This window comes from Scardinius erythrophthalmus, assembly GCF_964197995.2.
Source record: "Scardinius erythrophthalmus genome assembly, chromosome: 22".
Taxonomy (NCBI): Eukaryota; Metazoa; Chordata; class Actinopteri; order Cypriniformes; family Leuciscidae; genus Scardinius; species Scardinius erythrophthalmus.
In genome coordinates, this window is record NC_138242.1 from 15,991,370 (window position 1) to 16,007,787 (window position 16,418).

General features: G+C 34.7%; 1 protein-coding gene across 1 annotated transcript in view; it reads right to left on the reverse strand.

The window, feature by feature from the left end:
- The window catches only part of pou6f2 (POU class 6 homeobox 2), a 115,546-nt gene that overhangs the window by 80,544 nt on the left and 18,584 nt on the right, over positions 1–16,418 (reverse strand). Inside the window, exon 2 of the mRNA XM_081352606.1 lies at positions 6,815–6,912. Coding sequence (XP_081208732.1) covers positions 6,815–6,912 — 98 coding nt within the window. The remainder of the gene's footprint in view (positions 1–6,814; positions 6,913–16,418) is intronic.

Here is a 16,418-nt window from a genome sequence, read left to right on the forward strand (position 1 = left end):
TACTTTTTGCGCACAAAAAGTATTCTCGCCGCTTGATAGACTTAAGATTGAGCCACTGATGTCACATGGACTACTTGATGATGTCTGTACTGCCTTTCTGGACATGGACAGTATGCCGTCCATTGACTTTCATTGGAGGAACAGAAAGCTCTCGGACTAAATCTAAAATATCTTAATTTGTGTTCCGAAGATGAACGGAGGACTTACGGGCTTGGAACGACATGAGGGTGAGTCATTAATGACATAATTTTCATTTTTGGGTGAACTAACCCTTTAATTCAAGTTTGAGGCGGGGTTATGAGTTATGAGGTTTTACTGACAGTTTGAGGAACCAATGGAGTTACGAGGTTTAGTCACGTGTTGTTTTTAATACTTTTCATTGGTTAAATATTTGCAAAACCCACAAACAGACATAAAGGGTAACCAATGGTAATGATTTATGGACATAAAAAAAATATATTATGAAGTATGGAGATATGAGGTGTTAATCATCCTTCCTACATATCAGCAATTTCTCTCTCTCTCTCTCTCTCTCTCTCTTACACATTGGTTACATTATCATCGCTCCCATTAGTATTCATTGCTGCTTCTTTGGCTTGATATTGTACAGTCAACCTGTGTTACTGCAGACTTTTCCATTTAAGTCAGATTATTCAAGCATTGTTTCCTCAGTGATGAGTTTGTGTACTGACAGCAGTGTAATTTCTCAAACTCTTTAGAGCTCCACAGATGAATGAAAACTATACAGGTTTGGATCAACATGAACTTTAATTTGGGGACTTTAAAATTAAGTAGAAGGCCAAAAACATTCCTGGTTGAAGCAGTTTAATAATTTCTGGCATGATGCAGTTTTCCTCATTTTTGAACACAAAGAAAAAAAGAATGTAATGACATGGAATAGAATGACTTTAAAAGATATGTGGTGGCATTATTCAAACATTAAAAACGAACATTTTAGGGATGGGAGGTTCTAGAGAAACCTTTCAAACTGAAAGCGGTTCACTGATGCATTTGACTTCTGTGCGATAAGACAAGGCTTTACTCATTGCTTTAATATTTCATTTACAACAAACATCTCAAATCCAATGGGCTAATCAGCATAAAACAACACTATTAAATATTCTTTTTCCATCTAAATGGAAAAAACAAACAGACAAAAAGAATTTGTCAAAAAGACAAAAAAAAAAAAGTCTTTAATGTGGATTATACTGAGAGATGTCATTTGTCATTTCATTCACTTTAAACATAAAAAGTGCACAAAAATCAATTAGCCAGTCAGTAGATGACAACAAAGACTCTTCTGACATAGCTGTGTGACATACGCTTAATCTTGCTGTTTTAAGTATGTGTGATGTCGGTTATTTGAGGCACAAAATCAAAGATTGTCTGCCAGCATCTCATCTCTATCTCAAAGCAAATGCCATTGCCTGGTTTGCCTCTGTGCTCATATGCTTGAAATCTTTGCTTTTTGAATAAGTCAGTTTAAAAATCCATATGTTGACACATTCTTGAGAGCTAAGAATATACACTATACAGTGCAAAAGTTTGGGGTCTGAATAATTTTCTATGCTTTTGAAAGAAGTCTCTTATGCTTACCATGGCTGCATTTATTTGATCAAAAATACACAAAGTAAAAGAGACATATTATTACAATTACAATAATAAAAATGATTGTTTTCTGTTTTAATGTTTAATTTGGTAACACTTTAGTTTAGGGTCTAATCCTCACTATTAACTACAGTAGTTGCTTAGCATGCATGTTAGTAGGATATTGGCTGATTTTTATCACTTATAAAGCACATAAAATGAATCCTAAATTCCAATTCCTAAACTTAACTATCCAACTATTAATAAACAGTAATTAGGAGTTTATTGAGATGAAAGTCGTAGTTATTAGTTAGAATTGGACCCTAAACTAAAGTGTGGTAAAGTACAAACTTTTTAACAGCAGTGTGTATACTGAGATCAGGCTTTGCTATCCATTTAAACCAAGACATCAATGTTTAAGAAAAATAGGACCATAAAATATTTAGCACACTGGTAGATTTTTCTTCAATCTATAAATAAAGGGTTAAATTAAGAACCTCCATGAACCACATTTTCCATGTTGTTTGTTTCAGCACTGTATAGCACTGAGCTTGGCATTTTGTACAAATCAACTAACTCTAAATGGCTCATTCTGAACCCCACTCATAGTACAGAGGAAATGATTAAAGGGCACTTGTCCTAAACAACAGAGCTCAACAGCCTCCGTCAGCCTGAAGATGACTAAAACCAGATGGATAGTTTAAAGCTTAAGACAAACTTTAAAGAACACAGAGTCTATTTGGTATAATGCTGATTAACCAGAGTATTAAAAGTTATTTGTAGCCTATAATATAAAGATATGTTCATTTATAGGTTCTTTGGTAGAAGGGATTTTTTTTTATGCATAATTACCACAAATTTTTGAGACTTGGAACAAAACATTTGCAATTTGAAATTAATCAGAGATATCTGGAATGTTCCTATGATAAATATATAATTTCATTTTATGTACTCTTTATTTAATGGAAATGAAGATGCTAAATTATCAATCACTTCACGTAAAATTACTTGTCCTCATAACTTCATACAGATTGTATTATTAATACTAAGAAAAAAATATATGTATATATACCTCTTTTATAAGGTTTTACAGCAGTGCCCCTACTTTTGTCAAAATTGTCAGTTATTTATTAAAAAAATGAAAAATAAGCAAAATCCATGTTTTTATATTCATCATAAATCATATTTCATGCTATTAGGTCACACAGTATCTGGTAATTTCCATAGTGTTTTTTTTTTTTATTATTATTATTTTTATTAAATGTTTAAGTAATCAGTAAAAAACGTAATTGCATTTATATTTTGTGCCAGAAAATGTAAAATAAATTGTTTGGGAATTTTATATAATTTCCCTCATTTTAAGCAGGTATATTAATGTGAATATAAAAACACATATTTAATGAGAAAATGGAAAATCAAGAGATTGCACCCAAGTTTGTTGAAAATGAAGATTAATCTCCTTGATACAAAAAATTGCATTCATTCATGCATTCATTCATTTTATTTAAGTTAGATTTATCAGAATACAATAAGATACTTTTTTTTTTTTTAAAGGAGACTTTCTGGTCATCAAACATTAGTGGAACATGTTCATAGATAATGCGATGAACTACACCTTTGGTTACTTTATAGGACACCTGTGTGAACATGATGACAACTGACTTCATGCATCCACTGTGATAAAAAACAACTTTAGTTGTTGGAATTTTCATGGGCTTTTGCCAAGGAATACAAACTATTGTGTAGTGTCCAGCAGAACGCCTGTGTCAGGAATCATGGGAGGGCCGTATACTCCTTGACTCAGCATGAAAACCAGATCTTCTCTCTTTCTTTTTTTGTGTTAGATTCACTAATGGCTCACACCGTTTTCCCATCAGCCCTCTCTCTAAGCGACAAGGCAGCTGACAAACTGATCTGAACCCCAGCGTGTCTGTGAAATGGGATCCCCCAGGATCAAAACACACTTTAAAATGGCTGAACAACTCCTCACTCAAAATACCCTTGGGATGTTTACGTCACACTACCACATCACTGCTCCTAAATGTCCATTTACATACGCTAAATACACTTTTCAAACATACTGTGGCAAATTTGTGATAATTACACTAATATTTGTAAAGATTATTTTTGAAGATCTTGTTTTTCATAGTACATTTTGTATTGTATAAAAGCTCAGTATCTTTTTTTGCATTGTAATTTGTTTTCATTAGCTACTGTATAATTTTATCTAAAACATATATTATTGACATAACATGTATACAGTATACAATGCCATGGTATAATATATAATAATATATATTATATTATAATATAATATAAATAATATATAATGCCATGTGCCATGGTACTTTCACTATTCAATTCACAAACCCCCTGCAGTTCTTTCATGAACCCCAGTTTGGCAAACCCTGGTTTATGTCAAAACAACACGACATTACTATAGTAAAATGTATTAATAAAAAACATGAAATACCATGGTAGCTTTTGGTATTTTTTGTTTGTTTGTTTGTTTGTTTGTTTGTTTTTTTGCCATTATTCTTCAATATAGAGTTGACATTGTATTTTTAAGTTAAACTGGATATTCATTCAGAGAATGTAGGGCAGAACTTGATCTTATCCATCAGGTTTGAACCGAATCGTGAAAAGTGGGTGTTGGAGAGCTTGGTTACGTCAGTCAGTAAGAAAAGTCGTTTTAGCAAGTCACTTTGAATAATTTTGCACAATACGACAAGGCACGTGATTAAAAAAAATGAATAGATATATGTTAATTAACTTATGTTAATGTTAAAGTAGTCAATCATTTTATCCCTTAAAACTCACCTTTGATCACCAAAATGACATATTTAAAAGTTTTTTTAAAGTGTCATGGCCTTAAAATAGCTTGCAATATAACTCTACACCCTTGCCTCATTTAGTATATGCTGTTCTATGAATATGCAAATTAGCCCCACCTCCACTCACTCGCTCAGAGATCAGAGATCCACTCGTTGACGATCACACATTGACCTGATTGGTTACAAGGATTGTCTTTGGTTCACTGCAGTTTTAAAGAGAAAATACTCAGCAATGGCGTTGGACTTATGATTTTGCAAATGGTTTGTCTTAAAGCATATTAATTGATTTTCACCACAGGGGGAATGTTAATTTTGACATGAAACATCCAAGGCATGATAAAACATGAGAAATCATTAAATAACACCAATTTAATAGAATCAGTCCTGAATGTACGAGGCTCCAAGAACCTCTGAACCATAAGCAACACGCCATACCTTCTTGATCTGGCTTTTGGGATTAAATTACCCTTTTCTTTTCCCAAAACCCCTCCATCCCATTCCTCTTTCTAATAAGAACTGAGGGAGCGGCTCAGCGGAGGGAACGCTGAAAGATTACTCGTAATCAGACTGATAGCAGTGTGTACGAATGAAGCCAGAGGCACAGGAAAGAGTTGGACCCATGTAGGGCTAACTGCCCTCTTACTGATCCAGTTCCGTAATGGCAGTGCACACAATATCCGTCTCTAGAGTGAGAATCCATCAAAACATATTGATCCAGAAACAAGGGAATTGGCCATGGCGCAGAGAGAGAGCAGTGTGGCTGAAAAGTGTTTGTTTCTGTGGGACTGTCCTGACAGGGTTCATCTATTAAGGCAGAGCTCAGGGGAACGAGAAGACAAGGGCTTGGACATCGCTGTGGCGTGTTGAGCTGGATATGGCAACACAAAATGATCATTCTTCATCTTTTTAAAGAGCTTGTTTGTTCTACTCATCCTATAAAACACCTGTGAGTATGTGGGTGTCTATTTGTTTTATTGGGACATTGGTTAGGTGTTGGGTTGGATGGTATGCTCCTTGTTATCATAAAATCATCAAAATGCTTTTTTCCCCCTATTATTTCCTTAAAAGGATAGTTGACTGAAATCATGTTAACATGTTATTAACATGCCATGTTATTCCAAAAATGTAGAAGAAAAAAAGTGAAGAGTTGTCTGTGCTTCTCCATACAGTTTTAATGAATGGGAATGATGTTTTTAAAGTATCAAAAAAGTGGTCTATATGACTTGTGCACCATTTATTTCAAGTTTTCAGAAGCCATTTGAGATATGTGTGAGAAACAGACTAAAAGTTAAGGAGTTATACATTGTATTGTTCATATTTTTCTCGTGAACATCTCAAAGTGTGTAACACTATTGCTAGTCAATTGGTTTGATTCTGACTCATAAAACCAGTCTGATTTAGTTGAATTGAGTTCTCAAATTCTACTCACTGGCTCAATTGAGAGAAAGATTATCAGTGAATAACAACGTACATTTCTATGCATCAGTCATATGGACTGAAAAAGTATAATACTTTTAGGGTGCTTTTGTTTTTTGGTCCTTTTTTTAAAAAGTTGAAAACATTTATTGTAATTGCAAGGAATATAAATACATACACTATTTAAAATGTCTCCTTTTGTGTTCCACAGAAAGAAAGAAAAAAGAAAAGTTACAGTATACAGACTTGAGGTTGATGACAGATTTTCATTTTTGAGTGAATATCCCTTTAAGGCCAAAAAAGTTCATCTAAATGTTGCTGGCTACAAATGCACACTTCAGATGATCTAACAGCTGGATTCGCTAAAATTTGTGAGATTAAGGGATTAAATGTTTATTAGACATTCAAAGACTTGTTTAAATGATATAAATGTGCATTTGCTGAATACCAACGGTATTTCAAAATAAAAGTTACAGCACTGTCAAAATAAAGATCCCGCTTTCAACACTTATTGGTCAAATTATCGGCCAGTGCCAATATCAGCCGATATTTCAGCCTTAGTGATAGATATCGGTCAACAAATAATGGCAGATTTTGTCACTTCTTATGCTAGTTCTTGTAAAAAGTAGCTTGAAACTACACTAGCTACATTATTTTAAAAGCAGCTGAGCTACTTCTACACTACTGGAAAACATTAAGTTAGTAGCAATGCTATTTTTAGTTAGTCGGTCAGACCAGTGTTGAGGAGTAACTTTTGAAAAATGCTAGCCAAATTTTGCAAACTCGCATTCAGTCTGGCTCCATTCTAGTATGTAACCCACTTTTCATGATCCAATCACTTGGTGATGGATAAAATCAAACCCTGTACTCATTTTATCACTCAGAAATGTCACATCTCAGATGTAAAATGGGATGCGAATGCCATTTCATGTTAATGTTAATGAAATGGTGTGAGGGGAAAAAGTGTGTGTTCTCACCTGTGGTCCTATGGGGTACGTGGGGTGAGATTGACCCATATGACCATGTTCTGTGGGACTGCTGCTGGCATCAGACTGAACTGAACCAACTCGAACACCTGAGCGAGACAGAGAGAGAGAAAAGATATACAGACTTATTTCTCCAATCTTAAAGCTGTAGTCCGTAGTTTTTCCTCTTTGTCGCCATCTCTGTTTCAAAATCTGCAATTGCAGTTATTCGCGGAATTATCAGCTTTACGTGGGTTGTGCCTCGGCACGGCACAGCGCGGATGAATCCAATGTTTTTCGCCGCACCGGAGTGGATACTGTCATTCGGAATCACAGATTCTACTTTTAGGAAGTATGACCAACATAAGAATTTAACCAGAAATGTCATCTGAACAAGTAAGTAACATCCACTTTTGTTAGACCAACTAAGGGAAAAAAAGCATTGCAGTAAATCACACTGATTAAATCTAACGATCGCTTATCATATCACGTCAAACCGAGTAAATAATACTTTGTTCTCAAATTGTTAATGTTAAAAACAACAGCATTGCGTGACTACATTTAATGGGTATTAGGGCTACCTGTAGTTCAGTTTCCATTGCTGTGCAGTCTAATTTCTTATTGTCATACCAACAAATGAATGTTCCTTAGAACTGGTTCTCTTTGAAATACAAACACATGTATCTGTAATCAGATGCATATTTAAAACTCAAATATAATCTAATTTTTACCTTTCAAAAGCCCTTCCGATATTATCCTTGTTTTTTAAGCATGGGCCCGGTTGCATTCACTTATTTTCTGCAGCCACTCCAAAGTCCAAAGTCTTTTTTATTTTACAGCAGTTGAATCTCCAGTTGTCACTGGTGATTGTCGTTTGAACCTTTCTGGATCCGCCATCAAATTGATAAGTTTAATAATATCAAGTGCTGTGAGAAAAGGCTATAAATCTCCACCTCCAACATCCTCACTCAATATAGCCCACTAGCCGAGACACCTTCTTTTTATGTGTACAGATGTGACGTAATGACGCAAAGGCAAGCTTGAATTTCCCGTGGAAATCCACCAGTCCCACTGGAATTAAAAACATTATTTTTGGGCAAGCAAAATTCAAGTTTTGAACACTGGCTGGTTATGTACTTGCTCAAACATTTATTTTGGATAATTTTTCACCCAAAATATCCTTTATTCTTTAAAGGACTGCAGCTTTAAAGAATAAAATCCTTTTCAATAAATTCCTCCATTTTCCCCTCCCATAACCACATATACAAACACTCAGAGACAGTATCATGCTGTGACGGCACTGAGCCCTCAGTAGGGTGCTCTGTAACTGCTGCTGTAAAGCGTTTTACCAATAAAAGAGCCTGCACACCATGTGTTCTCTGCTAAACACCCATCAGCACTGTTACATACACTTCGCAGTGAATCCTTAATTCAGCGACTCAAACCACACATCAATTTACATGCTTGTGTTCTGTGCTGATCTGAGACACTACACACCTGCAGTGTTATTATAACATAATTGAGATACTATTTACTAGTTTTTATCAATATTTTGGATTAGTTCAAAAAATCTTTATTTTAAATTGTAATAATATTTCACAATATTACAGTTTTTACTGTATTGTTGAACAAATAAATGCAGCCTTGGTCAGCATAAAGGTCCTTTCACACGAAGAACGATAACTATAAAGATAACTATAACAGTTTTCACACCAGCAGATGATATTGTTCTGATTATTCTAAGCGCGTGCTTGTCTGTCGTTAAATGCTCGAACTCGTTACAGCAAGATGGATTCTGATTGGCTGTCAATGTCATTCATCAGCTGGATAAAATCATTCTGAAAGTGATTCCAACGATATTGTTTCTTTCTGCCGTTATCGTTACAGCTGTGGTGTGAACTCTGCTATTATTTAATATTGAGAACGATTTTTAAACTATATCTTTATCGTTGTCTTTTAAGTTATCGTCCTTGGTGCGAACAGGCCTTTAAAGACTTTTATTTAAAAAATGTTTTTGCAAATCATTCAGACCCCTAACTTTTGAATGGCAGTGTATTTTCTGTGGTAAACTGACAGAATGTTACAGATGTTGTCGATATAGAGCTTAACTTGAACCTGGAACATTGGGACTCATTATGTGCAATACAGAACACTATTTCTACTGTTGAATTCTTGAATCTGATTGGTTGACGAACGTTCTAAGGTGTGCAGTTATTTTCAGGGAAATGCACAGCTAAAGTAGTTCCAGGCAGGTCTTTACCGTATTACAGTTCCATATCACTTTGCCAATTGATTTCAGTTATTTCAAAGTCCTTACAGCCAACAACAGCAAAACAACCAAAACCCACAACGACATACTCTCTTTCTCCCGCTCTCTCTTCCAGTCAAACGCACACACACATACAGTACACTCACACACTCGAACAGAAGCATGTTGTCAGAGCTGCTCTGACAATTTAATCGGTAAAATAGTTTAACAACTTAAAATTTCTCACTAGCAAGGTAATAACGGCGCTGTTCTTGGAGCAGATAAACATACAGTTTCGCTATTAGAGACGCTGCTGCCGAACACAGTTGAGAGACGCACAGACAGGTAATTCACACACGCTTAAAGCGTAACTCTCGCCAAAATGCAATCTAGGCAAACTTTCGTTTAAAAGCATAATTAGAATGGAAACGCCAATTTTAAAGGGATACTCCACTTTTTTTGGAAATAGGCTCATTTTACAACTCCCCCAGAGTTAAACAGTTAAGTTTTACCGTTTTCTAATCCATTCAGCCAAACTCCGGGTCTGGCGGTACCACTTTTAGCATAGCTTAGCATAGATCATTGAATCGGACAAGACCATTAGCATCTCTCTCAACAAAATGACCAAAGAGTTTCGATATTTTTCCTATTTAAAACTTATATATTAAATTATGTAAATTAGGCGTAATGATATGACGCAGCGCCTGAATTGCGCCTGTTTCTTGATTATTACGCAGGAATGAGAGTATAGTTCCTAGCCATATCAGCCTAGAAAATCGCAACTTTTCATTTTCCGTTGGTCTTAGTACATGATGTAACTACAGAAGAGTCAAGTTTTAAATAGGAAAAATATCAAACTCTTTGGTCATTTTTTTGAGAGAGATGCTAATGGTCTTGTTCGATTCAATGATCTATGCTAAGCTATGCTAAGCTAAGCTATGCTAAAAGTGGTACCGCCAGACGCGGAGTTCGACGCTCAACTGTTTAATTCTGGGGGAGTTGTAAAATGAGCCTATTTCCAAATAAAGTGGAGTATCCCTTTAAGTTTGACCATATTTTCGTTTTCGGTCAAATTGCCTTTTGAATTGTAGCATCAAAATCACTATTTTTAAAACACTAAGCGGAATAATTGTTGAATTATTAGAAATAATAATTATTAGAAATAATAACGCGGCTTTGCAGTGTGACCGCATTACCACCTTTGGTGTGCATTATTTATCTAAAATTCAATTGCCTGAGGTCAATTATTCCTTACCTATATTTATTTAGCACACCATACCTCTTATTTACATTCCCTTGCATTTGTATATAACGTGATATCTGTGCATACATATGGTCTATTGTCTATTTTTTATATTTTATATATATTGTACTTTATATATATATATATATATATATATATATATATATATATATATATATATATATATATATATACACGTAAATAGAAATAGACATAGTTATGTAGAATAAAAAAAATATATATATATATGTGTGTGTGTGTGTGTGTATATATGTGTGTGTATATATATGTGTGTGTGTGTGTGCGTGTGTGCGTGTGTGTGTGTGTGTGTGTGTGTGTGTGTGTGTGTGTACCTGTTTTTCTATCCCGGTGGGGACTTCAACCTGAATGCACACAGACTCATGGGAACTCGTGTCACAGTGGGGACCTAAATTGAGGTCCCCATGGGTAAACAAGCTTATAAATCATACAGAATGAGTTTTTTGTAATGTAAAAATGCAGAAAGTGTTCTGTGATGGGTAGCTTTAGGGGTAGGGTTAGTGTAAGGAGATAGAATATACAGTTTGTACAGTATAAAAACCATTAAGTCTATGGAGAGAAAAAAAAATAAAGCATCATTCAAATATGTTATCATGTATAATTAACACATAGAGCTCATGCCATGCCATGCCAAGTCTATTTAACCAGTCAGGAAAGAATCAGGCATGGTCTTGGGTGGTATAGCTAGCTAATAATAGATATATGGCTATGGCTAGTCATCTATTTTTGTGGTACACTGCCTTTGGTTCATGGTCAGGGCTGGAGTCTACTCAAATCCAACATATTGCTTTTTCTACTTATATGTAGTATGATTTTCCCCTTTCTTTTCTTCTCTCAAAAGCTGTACCATGAAACACAGAGTAGATTAAAACTAATACGGACAAAACTAGCTTGCTGTAACTTGTGTCATTACTACATTTTTGTCTGTTCCTACACTTCCATGCGGTTCTTGTACATTTAATAACTAGGAGCAGGCAGGCAGTGATGGACAAAGAAAAACAAAGCAACTGATTTTAAATGGTTCTTCACTTATAGAGGCTTTTCTGAGAATCACCATGGTAACATACCCTCATTATTCCAGAGATCACTGGAGGGTAAAGACCTGTCTCCCAGGCCCTAATCTTACACACACACATACACACTGGTCAAACCTAATAAAAAGAGTTTGTAATCAAGCGACCCAGCACACTTATGAAGAACATCTGCTGATGACCGCTCACCTGAGGAACGCTTAACCCCACTATTGTTTGGTTAGCGGTCAGCCGTTCTGATGTGTGCTTTTATCTACACCACAAGATTATGATTAGTTAGTTCTGGTTTCCTCAGAATTCCTGCCAAAACATAAATCTTGCCTGTGAGGAAAATTGAGCCAGAGAAGAAAAGTCAATAATAAATGTGTCATAACTCAAAAATGAAATCATGTAGTTTGGACTGTTTCTGAAATAGTAACAGTGTTCTTGTGTTGAATTGTGTTTCTTGTGTTAGGCTTGATCATTGAGTACTATCATACAATTACCAAACATCCATCCATCCATCCATCCATCCATCCACCAATCAATCAGTCAGTCAATAAATCAATCAATCAATCAATCAAACAAACACAACAGACTGAGAGATATGATGCATAAATAATTTTTTTTTTTATAATTATATATAATAATAATTATATATAAACTAGTGTTATATATAAAATGATATACTTTTTTATATAAATATTTTATAAAATATTAGTAATTACATTCTTTTTTTAAATCAATCAAAATCAAATGTATTTAATTTAATAAATTGTTTATCAAAAAAATCACTCATATCAATATAGTTCAGTCATTTCTGTGATGTTTTATAATGACTCTATTGTTCATATTTATTTCATGCTATGTTTTCACACTAATTTATACGTACACTGCACTTAAAAAGTTCAAGGGACTGTAAGATTGTGTTTGTTCGTACTCATATGCTCACCAATGCTGTATTTATTTGATCAAAAATACTATAAAATACAGTAGAAAAAAAACAGTAATTATATGAAAAAACAGTAATATATGAATCTATGTAATTTATTCCTGTGATCACAAAGCTGAATTTTCAGCATCTTTACTCCAGTCTTCAGTGTCACACAATCCTTCAGAAAAATATATTAAAAGATTAATAAAGCAAAAAGATGACACAAACAAAGTTTTGCATTATTACCATTGTTTTTGTAATTGTGGGATGATCACATATTATCACAGCGCTCTTTTGTCCCGTATTTGATGTTCCAGATGAGCGACAGAACTAATGATGCAGCGAAGACGTGTTTGTCTCAAAGTTTGGCAAATGACAAACATCAGAGGAAAATCTCCAGTGTCAGACTCCATTATCATATGTTCACGAGCTCAATATCAAAAATGAAAAACAAAGCAGATTCCGCTTCTAATCAAAGGAATCGCTCTGCTGCATAATTGATGAGGAGCATCGCATTGACAGAGCACATGACAATATCATATATAAATAATGCTTCCGTTACGCATTGATGCTTTTGGTGTAACTTGGCGAGTTGTGAATAATATATCGCGTCTATAAGTAAAGCAGCAAAGCGTGGCCTATTGAACCGGTGTCTTTCATTGGTTGAGTGGGGAATGCTTGATCCCTTTGCAAATAATAGTAAAGTTAACACATTTTAGTTGAAGAGAGGCGGATCAATAATGAATAAATGTACAGGCCCCTCATCTCAGGGGGGTTTCGGTGTGTTTTTTTTCTCCTCCTCCATGCAACAAAATTAAAAAGCCGAAGGAGGAGTGATGGGGTGTCTGGGGATTATCAACAGCGATTCACTCCCATTACCCAATCCCATTGTTCTTATGACCTGTTTATTAAAACAGCCTGCGCCTTAAGTGGATTACTCTTTGAGCGCTGAGGATATCTTTTGTCTAAAGAACTGATACACACTCTAGCTGAGGAGAATTTTTCCTGGGAAGTATCACTTCCCTCAACCAAACTAAATGCCATGTACTAGCAGCCAAACTGCAAGTACTAGTTATTGTTTTAGTTTAAAAGCCTGAGGGTGTTTCGATAAACTCGCAGACAATGAAGAATGCGCATGCATGCTTCTCAAGGTTGACAGACTTACAGCACCACAGAAACCACTTATCAAACCGCTGAGGACCATTATGGATACTCAGCCTCGCTCACTAATTTATAAAGGTATTGATAATTGAGCGTATTTTGAAACATTCGCCCATCCTCTCACAGAGCGGGCGATGGGCACCAACAGGCCGGGTTTCTCTGAGCTGGTCAGACAGTGTCTCATTTGTAATCTCCTCTGTGTAGCCCTATCTATAGGTTAAACACAACAGAGATCCGGAGCGACAGCAAGAGGGAGAAAACCTCACCTAGTGAGTCTAGATGTGCCAGTTCTGATAAAGTGGCTAAGACACCAAGAGGTCAGAGTTCAACTGTTTTTTCTTTTTTTCTATAAAACCTTCCTCAAAACAGGGGTGAGACAATGATCTCTGAATAGTTTTATGAAGTTATATATACTGCATATATATATATATATATATATATATATATATATATATATATATATATATATATATAGTTTCAATGGCTGCCATATTTTATAAGCAGGGTGATAAGGAGTGCCTTAACTCTTAATTATTTAACTCAAAATGTAACAACCTTTACAAGCCCTGATAATGGCAATACTATCAATAATTTGTGCAGATGTAATGGATATAATTTTATATTAAAAATTAAAAATAAGAAATTAGATGTGAGATAGTGCATAAAATGGCAATTATAATAATAATAATAATAATAATAAACATTTATTTATATAGCACTTTTCATACATGGAATGCAACGCAAAGTGCTTCACAAACATAAAAACAAATTCACACAATGTCAATATAAAAAGAAAATACATATAAATAACAGTTTAAAATAAAAGACTTATACACAACTTCACATAATATTATTGTACTCATAAGCAACTTTAAAAAGGTGTGTCTTAACCTGACTTTTAAAAATATGAATGCTAGTAGCCTCTTTCACTTCATTTGGTAAAGAATTCCAAATTTTTGGAGCATAGTGGCTAAAAGAAGCACCACCTGATCGTTTATAATTAACTGTATAATGTGCCAGAAGATTAGCATTAGAGGATCTTAATCTACGGTTAGGAGCATATCTTGACAAACAGTCAGAAATGTATAAAGGTGCCAAATTGTGCTGAGTTTTATAAACAAATAAAAGAACCTTAAAATCGATCCTTTGGTGAACTGGTAACCAATGTAATTCCATTAAAACCGGCGTAATATGTTCTCTCCTTTTTAATTTCATTAGTACTCTGGCTGCTGCATTTTGTATCAACTGTAACTTTGCTATAGAGCCCTTAGGTAGGCCAGTGTACATAGCATTACAATAATCAAGATGAGAGAAGATAAAAGCATGAATGAGTCTCTTAGCATCATCCAAAGACAAAAAAGGACGAATCTTGGCTATATTTCTCAGATGATAAAAACACGTTTTTGTCACTTGATTGATATGAGACTTAAAATTCATTTCACAGTCCAAAATGACACCTAGGCTTTTTACTTCTTTCTTAGATTGCATTGCCAAGGGACCCAATCCAGCTTCTATCCTCTCCCGCTCATGTTTTGGGCCCACAATAAGAATTTCAGTTTTGTCTTCATTCAATTTCAAAAAATTTTTGTTCATCCACTTTACAATGCTGGACAGGCAATCAGCCAACCTCTCTAATACAACAGTATCTCTTAGCTCAACTGAGATGTATAACTGTATATCATCAGCATAAAGATGATAATTCATGTCATATTCCTGAATTATGCTGCCCAAAGGGAGCATGTATAATGAAAATAAAACAGGCCCAAGAATTGATCCTTGTGGAACACCATGTGTTATTTCATGCATCTTTGATATACAGTCACCTATATTAACTAAAAACATCCTTTCTGTTATGTATGTTTTGAGCCAATTTAAAACATTACCAGAGAGACCGACAAATTTTTCCAGTCTGTTTAACAGAATACAGTGATCAACTGTGTCGAATGCTGCACTTAGATCCAAAAGGATTAAAACTGAGGCATTGCCTTTATCTGTATTTAATCTTAGATCATTCACTACTTTTAATATTGCAGTTTCCGTATTATGACCTTGTCTGAAACCTGACTGATATTTCTCCCGAATATTATATTCATCTAAATAATTATTAAGCTGCTGCAATACAACTTTTTCTAGAATCTTACTTAAAAATGGTATGTTAGAAATTGGTCTGTAATTATGAAAGAGAGAACAATCCAGGTTTCTTTTCTTTAAGAGTGGCCTCACAACAGCACATTTAAAAGCGTTAGGAAAGATGCCTGTCTCCAGAGAACAATTAACTATATCAAGGATGTAGTTTATCAAACAGTGCGATACCTCTTTAAAAAATACTGTTGGTATAGGGTCAAAATAGCTGGAAGAGGAATTTAGCTGAGAGATAATTTGGACAAGATTTTCTTTATTAACTGTCCTGAATATTTCAATTTTGTAGTGTGAAGGACTTCCCAGTTCATCCATAGTAAAATTATCAGTATGATCAATGGCAGATCTAATCTGTATTATTTTATTATTAAAAAACGTAGCAAAATCTTCACACATAGTTACCGAGGGCTGATCAAGCCAATTATACGGTTTGTTATTTAAAAGACGATCTATAGTGGAGAAAAATATTCTGGGATTTTTGTTATTTTCGTTAATAATTTTTGAATAGAATTGTTGTCGTTCGGAGCGCACTGTTTTTGTATATTCTGAGATATTAAACACAAGAATCTCACGGTGAACAGTTAATTTAGTTTTTCTCCATAGACGCTCTGATTTACGGCATTCCCTCTTAAGCTGACAGATGCGTTCATTTTTCCATGGCATATTTTTAGATATCGATCTTTTTTTAGTTTTCTCTGGCGCCACTACATCAAGAGTTGATTTTAAAGAGGCATTAAAACTATCAACCATATCATGTACAGTAGGCATTTCACTTAAAGTTAAAGGCGTTTGTAGAATCTCATTAGCAAAGGACTCAGAAGTCAATGTATTAAAATAACGTT